The sequence below is a fragment of the Argopecten irradians genome, chromosome 7, assembly GCF_041381155.1.
Source record: "Argopecten irradians isolate NY chromosome 7, Ai_NY, whole genome shotgun sequence".
Taxonomy (NCBI): domain Eukaryota; kingdom Metazoa; phylum Mollusca; class Bivalvia; order Pectinida; family Pectinidae; genus Argopecten; species Argopecten irradians.
The window spans coordinates 1,417,422-1,427,834 of record NC_091140.1 but is presented as its reverse complement, the minus strand read 5'-3'; the positions used below and the strand labels follow the sequence as shown (position 1 = coordinate 1,427,834).

Here is a 10,413-nt window from a genome sequence, read left to right as displayed (position 1 = left end):
TTTTAATCTTTTAATCAATAAAATAAGTTACAAGATGACCCAATCCACCAACAGTTTCATTATCTAGCTACTTACATAGTGATGTTTGACAGTTGACAGGATTTTACTAGCGGTTATATAATTATATATATATATATATTTTTTTATTTCTCCTTTTTTACATTCATGTCATTGAACTTTGTCCTTTTCTACATCCCCACAATGATGACCATCTATCACTTTATGATAAATACTGTGACCTTTAGTCTGTACACCAGTGGTAGGTATTTACAGAGTAATGCCAAAATTAGTGATAGATTACAGTGTATGTAATAACCTTATCCGAACTGGTGAAGAAAAATTCTATGATTTCTCTCCCTTTCAATTCTTTATTTATGTGAAAAATGTTTGTTTAGTATTTGATTAGGGAATCAGTTATATTGTATTTTTCAATGCTATTCTTACATGATACTTTAACATTAAGATTGAAATCTGGAACAATATTGTGTTAGACAGAGAGATCTAGAGCACACTTGTATCCTATCTCTAAAACAACCGTATTGGACTCAATAAGCGCCCAGGGCGCTTAAAAAATTGATAAAAATGAAAAGGTGTTAATAAGTCAAATCTACACTGTTTTATGTAGTTTTGGTACATATTTATGCCTGGGCAATGGAAATTGAGGACTCAAAAAGGGGGAGGTGCGCTTGTAGGGACATGGGCGCTTATTGGGTCGAATACGGTACTATTATTATTACAGAACATTGTCATGTTCCTCATGTTCCGGTTTTGGAAGTATGTTTTTAACTTTTTTTTTTTTTATCTTTTGGTTTAGTTTAGTGTGTTAAAATCTTTTAAGAGTTGTATCACAGAATTTTATGTTTTACATCATTTTCATTGTTGTATAGCATTGTTCATTGTTTGATGAATGGTTGATGTATAACGTTTATGAATAATATCGAGGGGTATGATAATTCAAAATAAAAGATACACATTCACTGATAATATATGTAGTGTAGAATTCAAAAATAAAAATGCAATAAAGTTAAAACATAAGTTATAAGAATTAAAGAGATATATAAATTGTATTATTTATTTGATTTTGTTGAATTTAAAAGTTTTAAAGATAAAACCCGGTAGTCTGATCAAGATGTAGTTTTAGTAATTAACGATGATTAAAGAAGATATGTATAGAATATTGAGAGAAGACAGAGGTAAACTTGTACAGTATTTTGTTTACAAGGATTCCAAAAATGCTTTAATTTCATACAGTCACAGGAACATGACAAAACAATTTATAAGTACATACATGCATTATGTACCTATAAAATGCACAGTTTCAGGTGCTGAATTTTGCCTTGTTCCTGTGATGAAATTTTATGAAGTTTTTTTTTGTATTATTGACACATATTTACATTAAGTATATTATTTACACAATTGATACCAAAGGGTATAATTATATCTGCTGAGTGGTGATGTATGTGTAGAATGTGTATATACACACATTTATTGGTATATTTATATTTTGTTCATAGGGTTAAAATTAAATCACTAAGATGCCACTGGATACTACACTAGATTATACAAACATATAACGAGGAGCATGACTGATTAACAAACTTTATTTAACAGAGTATTTTAACATTTTAGATGTAAACAGCAGCGGTGAAGCTTTGCTTGCTTGTATCACATCAGTTAGTAAACTCCCTCTGTACAGTAAAGACACACTTCCTTATTCCATTCAGGTATTGTGCATTTGTCTGATAGAATTATATTTGTATGAGTTTGGTGGTATTGCCTGTTGCTCAAATTTCTTTAAATGCAGGAACTTAATTGCCAGAATGTCAAAATCTGGTAACAGGTTCAGAGGAAACACAGACTTCACCAGATCTTTTCCAATGTCTAAGTGTGGTGGGTAGGGCAGAGGAAATTTGGGATGCACCAAATACCTACATGTAACAATGTCTAATTGTGGTGATAAGGACAGAGGAAAATGGGGACTGATCCAGGCCTGTAACAATGTTTTAATGATTTTGGTGCTTAGATCAGAGAAAACTAGAGCTATACATGGCTATTCCTTTAACTAACTGATGTGATCCAGCCCTAGATGCTGAACTTTAACTAACTGATGTGATCCAGCCCTAGATGCTGAACTTTACATGCACAGTGATATAATGTGTTCTCTCCCACCAGAAATTACATTGTCGGATTATAGTCATTGTTTTGTTTAATTGTTATTGTCCTTTGTGTTAATCCTCAGTGCCATTACTGCTGTTAATTATCACAGGGACTTGGCAAATATTTCCAACCTACAGATCTAGTTATGATATGAGTTGGTTAGCAATGTTTACAAGTCCCTGTGGAGCTGCTACTGACTGTACATCCCCAGTGTTGTGAGAAATCATTCACATATCTGCTCATCTCCTTATTACGATACATCATAAATTGGTTAATTTAGTTTTCTCCTTATTAGGATACATCATAAATTGATTAATTTACTTTTCTCCTTATTAGGATACATCATAAATTGGTTAATTTACTTTTCTCCTTATTAAGATACATCATAAATTGGTTAATTTACTTTTCTCCTTATAAGGATACATCATAAATTGGTTAATTTACTTTTCTCCTTATTAAGACACATCATAAATTGGTTAATTTACTTTTCTCCTTATAAGGATACATCATAAATTGGTTAATTTACTTTTCTCCTTATTAGGATACATCATAAATTGGTTAATTTACTTTTCTCCTTATTAGGATACATCATAAATTTACTTTTCTCCTTATAAGGATACATCATAAATTGGTTAATTTACTTTTCTCCTTATTAAGACACATCATAAATTGGTTAATTTACTTTTCTCCTTATAAGGATACATCATAAATTGGTTAATTTACTTTTCTCCTTATTAGGATACATCATAAATTGGTTAATTTACTTTTCTCCTTATAAGGAAACATCATAAATTGATTAATTTACTTTGCTCCTTATGAGGATACATCATAAATTGGTTAATTTACTTTTCTCCTTATGAGGATACATCATAAATTGGTTAATTTACTTTTCTCCTCATTAGGAAACATCATAAATTGGTTAATTAACTTCTCTCCTTATTAGGATACATCATAAATTGGTTAATTAACTTCTCTCCTTATTAACTTGAAACATTTTGAAATGAAAAATTAACAAATTAGGATACTTGAACAGATCCTGTCATATTTTCCCTGTCCTTTGAACAGTTTATGTTCATGAAAACTCCTGTGCTTACTCAGGTATTTTTTTCAGAAAAACATTCTAGCCAGTGGTTTGGTAACAAGTAAAATATAATAAAATTTATATCTCTGCAGGGAAACACAACACTGGGGATTTACATCTTTGTTTTTAGTTCAGAATTTTTTTGAATGCTTTATTATTATTTTAGTAATGATTTATTTGTATATTTTCCACTTTTTACTACCGGTATTGAATCATAGATGTTTTAATTATGTGAATCATTATATTTACCTAATAATGAAAGTGCAATGAATTTAGAATCATATTATTTGTAATCAAGATGTTTACATTGGTATTAAATTAGAATTGTACTGCCAGTAATGAATATTCATGTAGATCTTGAATATTCATACAGTGTTCATTATGAATGTCTTTAAGTCATGTTGCACAGTGATAATGAATATTCATGTCTTTAATAGCCATTAGAGAAGGACAATTTGTATCTTGTCCTTGGTCATAATTAAACAATTTAACTGGAGTTCATGATGATTGTTCACATTTCTCAGAATGAAAATAAAGTGTAAAAGGAAAATTCAATGCTCTAGTTTTCATTTATACCTTTATTTTATCTTTTCATTGCTGACAAACTCAACTATCATGGTAATATTCATAATAACTTAGTCACAACATTAACTTATTCACTCTAACAGACAAATTTGAACTCTTAGTTAAATATAAAATTTAGTGGTGAGTGAATTCTAACATCACAGATTTAACACAATAATGTTTTGACATTATACTAACATTACCACAACCCATATAGCTAGTGATACGAGATTCTGATTATCTGGCAGTACACTGGGACAGTAGAATACGAAATGCTGTAATCTGACATTAGAACATGAAATGCTGTAATCTGACATTAGAACATGAAATGCTGTAATCTGACAGTAGAATACGAAATGCTGTAATCTGACAGTAGAACATGAAATACTGTGATCTGACAGTAGAACATGAAATGATGTAATTTGACAGTAGAACATGAAATGATGTAATCTGACAGTAGAACATGAAATGCTGTAATCTGACAGTAGAACATGAAATACTGTAATCTGACAGTAGAACATGAAATGATGTATTTAGACAGTAGAACATGAAATGCTGTAATCTGACAGTAGAACATGAAATACTGTAATCTGACAGTAGAACATGAAATACTGTAATCTGACAGTAGAACATGAAATGATGTAATTAGACAGTAGAACATGAAATGCTGTTATCTGACAGTAGAACATGAAATGCTGTAATCTGACAGTAGAACATGAAATGCTGTAATCAGACAGTAGAACATATAATGCTGTAATTGGAATGTGTAATATGTTTATATGGCACCAATATCCTATGTAGATTTACTTTTATAAATTGAAAACAAGAGCTCAAATAAAGTTAAATAAAAAGAAAATACACAGAACACATTTTCTCTGTAATTGCCATATTGTACAAAGCCAAAGTAACAAAATTAACATAACCAACAAATTGAGCTTTCTACCCAGGCAGTAAGTCGATTTACACACCCCACACAAATTTTGGCTATTCACATGCCAGATTTGATTGAAGGTGTGAAAGATAGGGCCATTTCAATTGGTCCAAGCTGACCAAATGACCAATGACAAATTTTGTCCTTGCATCAATTGACAAATTATAATTAAAATGTATAATTTGACCATGTCAGATCCAAGATTGTCCAAATTTCTGTAAGATTTGACCATTTCAGATCCAAAATTGTCCAAATTTTCGTAAGATTTGGCCATTTCAGGTCCAAGATTGTCCAAATTTCTGTAAGATTTCCACCATATCTTCATCCTCAGATAATTTGGCTTCCTGTAAAATTGTGTGTCCCTCTACATTTGTGATGTTTTTATCTGCCCCTGATTTGAGAAGCAGCCTCATGATGTCAGTACTGCTGTTACTGTAGGCGTGCCAAAGGGCCGTCCAACCATCACTATCCTGGGCGTTTACATCACACTGAAACTACAAAACAACAAAAATAACTTCTTACATGTGTTGTACATATTAAACTTTCATACCTAACATGTAAATGATTCCTTCACAAGCATTCCCAACACTGATCCAATTAGACAATTACATTCACCATTTAATCAATTTCAATTTTGAGCTAAAGTTTCTGGTTCATGGATATTATAACACAGGGGTTTTCAGATCCCAAAACATCATGGGTAAAGTAAGATAACCATCAATAATAGTCCCACTTTCCTGTGATAGTGTCATAAAAATCATGTCAAATGATGACATCATAATCATATGATAATGGGACTAATGGACAATAAATTGTACTTGACTCACGTCGGTTTGGGATCTAAAAACCTCTGGATTGACCATGACAGATAGGTAGATTGATCTACCCCAAATGCTGTAGCATTAGCATGAACATTTAGTTACTTATGATGTTTCAAAGTCAAATTTCTATCATTAATGCATACAACAACCAATAAAAAGTTAAATTAAATCCTATTGTGTACTTTGTATACTCATTAAAGGTAATAAGTTTGACTCCGAACTGCTTCTTTAGAGAATTGTGTGATAAGGAGACTTGCCAATCAAGGGTTGCTGTCCATTTTCTCCCAAAAATGTGTTTTACGAAACAAGATTTTATGAAAAATTTAACGCTTTTGCCAAAATGGATCAATGAAATAGAAAATATGGTAGAAAGCTGGATTTTTTGGTATTAAAGTGGTAGGTGGTAGATTGGTCATGGAAGCGGTAATCTTATGAGTTAGTTGAGAATATTATTTGGCATCAATTAAAAGGTATTCCAGTGTAATGTAATATGTTATTTATTAAAAATTTGACAAGTGTAAGTAACTTACCTTTAGTAATATTCGGATCACGTCTGTGTGGTCGTGTGAAGCAGACACAATCAGCGGTGTCTGTAGACCGAACTCTTTACATACGATATTACAGTCTGCCCCAGCCTCCAGTAGGGTCTGAGCTAGACGGGCATGACCTTCCCTTGCAGCCATAAACAGGGGCACGCTGCCATTGTCAGAGCGAGTATCGACGGAGGCCTTACCTGGACAAATCAAACAGAATTAAAAGTACAGAAACATTGCAACCATATACTGGGGCACAATGTCATTGTCAGGGCGAGCATCGACAGAGGCCTTACCTGGACAAATCAAACAGAATTAAAAGTATGGAAACATTGGTACCATAAAATGGGGCACGCTGCCATTGTCAGAGCGAGGCCTTACCTGGACAAATCAACGAATAAAAGAGGCCTTACCTGGACAAATCAAACAGAATTAAAATTGTAACCTGGTAATGTCATTGTTAGGCCACAGCATGTCAGGAGCATCGACAGAGGCCTTACCTGGACAAATCAAACAGAATTAAAAGTATGGAAACATTGTAACCATAAACTGGGGCACAATGCCATTGTCAGGGCGAGCATCGATGGAGGCCTTACCTGGACAAATCAAACAGAATTAAAAGCATGGAAACATTGTAACCATAAACTGGGGCACAATGGCATTGTCAGGGTGAGCATCGATGGAGGCCTTACCTGGACAAATCAAACAGAATTAAAAGCATGGAAACATTGTAACCATAAACTGGGGCACAATGCCATTGTCAGAGCGAGCATCGATGGAGGCCTTACCTGGACAAATCAAACAGAATTAAAAGTATGGAAACATTGTAACCATAAACTGGGGCACAATGCCATTGTCAGGGTGAGCATCGATGGAGGCCTTACCTGGACAAATCAAACAGAATTAAAAGTATGGAAACATTGTAACCATAAACTGGGGCACAATGCCATTGTCAGAGCATCGATGGAGGCCTTACCTGGACAAATCAAACAGAATTAAAAGTATGGAAACATTGTAACCATAAACTGGGGCACACCGTCATTGTCAGGGTGAGCATCGATGTGGAAACATTGTAACCATAAACTGGGGCACAATGCCATTGTCAGGGTGAGCATCGATGGAGGCCTTACCTGGACAAATCAAACAGAATTAAAAGTATGGAAAACATTGTAACCATAAACTGGGGCACAATGTCATTGTCAGAGCGAGCATCGATGGAGGCCTTACCTGGACAAATCAAACAGAATTAAAAGTATGGAAAAATTGTAACATAAACTGGGGCACACCGTCATTGTCAGAGCGAGCATCGATGGAGGCCTTACCTGGACAAATCAAACAGAATTAAAAGTATGGAAACATTGTAACCATAAACTGGGGCACACCGTCATTGTCAGAGCGAGCATCGATGGAGGCCTTACCTGGACAAATCAAACAGAATTAAAAGCATGGAAACATTGTAACCATAAACTGGGGCACAATGCCATTGTCAGGGTGAGCATCGATGGAGGCCTTACCTGGACAAATCAAACAGAATTAAAAGTATGGAAACATTGTAACCATAAACTGGGGCACACACGTCATTGTCAGAGCGAGCATCGATGGAGGCCTTACCTGGACAAATCAAACAGAATTAAAAGTATGGAAACATTGTAACCATAAACTGGGGCACAATGTCATTGTCAGGGTGAGCATCGATGGAGGCCTTACCTGGACAAATCAAACAGAATTAAAAGTATGGAAACATTGTAACCATAAACTGGGGCACACCGTCATTGTCAGAGCGAGCATCGATGGAGGCCTTACCTGGACAAATCAAACAGAATTAAAAGTATGGAAACATTGTAACCATAAACTGGGGCACACCGTCATTGTCAGAGCGAGCATCGATGGAGGCCTTACCTGGACAAATCAAACAGAATTAAAAGTATGGAAACATTGTAACCATAAACTGGGGCACACCGTCATTGTCAGAGCGAGCATCGATGGAGGCCTTACCTGGACAAATCAAACAGAATTAAAAGCATGGAAACATTGTAACCATAAACTGGGGCACACCGTCATTGTCAGAGCGAGCATCGATGGAGGCCTTACCTGGACAAATCAAACAGAATTAAAAGTATGAAACATTGTAACCATAAACTGGGGCACACCGTCATTGTCAGAGCGAGCATCGATGGAGGCCTTACCTGGACAAACAAACAGAATTAAAAGATGGAAACATCGATGAGGCCTTACCTGGACAATCAAACAATTAAAGATGAAACATTGTAACCATAAACTGGGGCACACCGTCATTGTCAGAGCGAGCATCGATGGAGGCCTTACCTGGACAAATCAAACAGAATTAAAAGTATGGAAACATTGTAACCATAAACTGGGGCACACCGTCATTGTCAGAGCGAGCATCGATGGAGGCCTTACCTGGACAAATCAAACAGAATTAAAAGTATGGAAACATTGTAACCATAAACTGGGGCACACCGTCATTGTCAGGGTGAGCATCGATGGAGGCCTTACCTGGACAAATCAAACAGAATTAAAAGTATGGAAACATTGTAACCATAAACTGGGGCACACCGTCATTGTCAGAGCGAGCATCGATGGAGGCCTTACCTGGACAAATCAAACAGAATTAAAAGTATGGAAACATTGTAACCATAAACTGGGGCACAATGCCATTGTCAGGGTGAGCATCGATGGAGGCCTTACCTGGACAAATCAAACAGAATTAAAAGTATGGAAACATTGTAACCATAAACTGGGGCACACCATCATTGTCAGAGCGAGCATCGATGGAGGCCTTACCTGGACAAATCAAACAGAATTAAAAGTATGGAAACATTGTAACCATAAACTGGGGCACACCGTCATTGTCAGAGCGAGCATCGATGGAGGCCTTACCTGGACAAATCAAACAGAATTTAAAGTATGGAAACATTGTAACCATAAACTGGGGCACAATGCCATTGTCAGAGTGAGCATCGATGGAGGCCTTACCTGGACAAATCAAACAGAATTAAAAGTATGGAAACATTGTAACCATAAACTGGGGCACAATGCCGTCATTGTCAGAGCGAGCATCGATGGAGGCCTTACCTGGACAAATCAAACAGAATTAAAAGTATGGAAACATTGTAACCATAAACTGGGGCACACCGTCATTGTCAGGGTGAGCATCGATGGAGGCCTTACCTGGAGAAATCAAACAGATTTAAAAGCATGGAAACATTGTAACCATAAACTGGGGCACAATGGCATTGTCAGGGTGAGCATCGATGGAGGCCTTACCTGGACAAATCAAACAGAATTAAAAGTATGGAAACATTGTAACCATAAACTGGGGCACACACCGTCATTGTCAGAGCGAGCATCGATGGAGGCCTTACCTGGACAAATCAAACAGAATTAAAAGTATGGAAACATTGTAACCATAAACTGGGGCACAATGTCATTGTCAGAGCGAGCATCGATGGAGGCCTTACCTGGACAAATCAAACAGAATTAAAAGTATGGAAACATTGTAACCATAAACTGGGGCACACCGTCATTGTCAGGGTGAGCATCGATGGAGGCCTTACCTGGAGAAATCAAACAGAATTAAAAGCATGGAAACATTGTAACCATAAACTGGGGCACAATGGCATTGTCAGGGTGAGCATCGATGGAGGCCTTACCTGGACAAATCAAACAGAATTAAAAGTATGGAAACATTGTAACCATAAACTGGGGCACAATGCCATTGTCAGGGTGAGCATCGATGGAGGCCTTACCTGGACAAATCAAACAGAATTAAAAGTATGGAAACATTGTAACCATAAACTGGGGCACAATGCCATTGTCAGGGTGAGCATCGATGGAGGCCTTACCTGGACAAATCAAACAGAATTAAAAGTATGGAAACATTGTAACCATAAACTGGGGCACACCGTCATTGTCAGAGCGAGCATCGATGGAGGCCTTACCTGGACAAATCAAACAGAATTAAAAGTATGGAAACATTGTAACCATAAACTGGGGCACACCGTCATTGTCAGAGCGAGCATCGATGGAGGCCTTACCTGGACAAATCAAACAGAATTTAAAGTATGAAAACATTGTAACCATAAACTGGGGCACAATGCCATTGTCAGAGCGAGCATCGATGGAGGCCTTACCTGGACAAATCAAACAGAATTAAAAGTATGGAAAACATTGTAACCATAAACTGGGGCACACCGTCATTGTCAGAGCGAGCATCGATGGAGGCCTTACCTGGACAAATCAAACAGAATTAAAAGTATGGAAACATTGTAACATAAACTGGGGCACAATGCCATTGTCAGGCAC

At 36.2% G+C, this 10,413-nt stretch overlaps 1 protein-coding gene across 1 annotated transcript; it reads right to left on the bottom strand.

Annotated features, from left to right (window-relative positions):
* Nucleotides 1-1,583: 1,583 nt before the first annotated feature.
* On the bottom strand, nt 1,584-6,328 carry LOC138326990 (ankyrin repeat domain-containing protein 29-like). The gene is made up of 2 exons (XM_069272948.1): nt 6,085-6,328; nt 1,584-5,227 (listed from the first exon to the last, which is right to left on the bottom strand). Exons 1-2 carry the CDS (start codon nt 6,235-6,237, stop codon nt 5,009-5,011), a joined length of 372 nt encoding a protein of 123 aa, XP_069129049.1. The 5' UTR covers nt 6,238-6,328; the 3' UTR covers nt 1,584-5,008.
* Between the last annotated feature and the right edge of the window lie 4,085 nt (nt 6,329-10,413).

Bases quoted from the DNA above. Each gene is read 5' to 3' on its own strand.
- LOC138326990 (XM_069272948.1), bottom strand. From the start codon at position 6,237: ATGGCTGCAAGGGAAGGTCATGCCCGTCTAGCTCAGACCCTACTGGAG. The intron at 5,228-6,084 runs GTAAGTTACTTA...GTTGTTTTGTAG, and splicing joins TGATCCGAATATTACTAAAG to TTTCAGTGTGATGTAAACGC.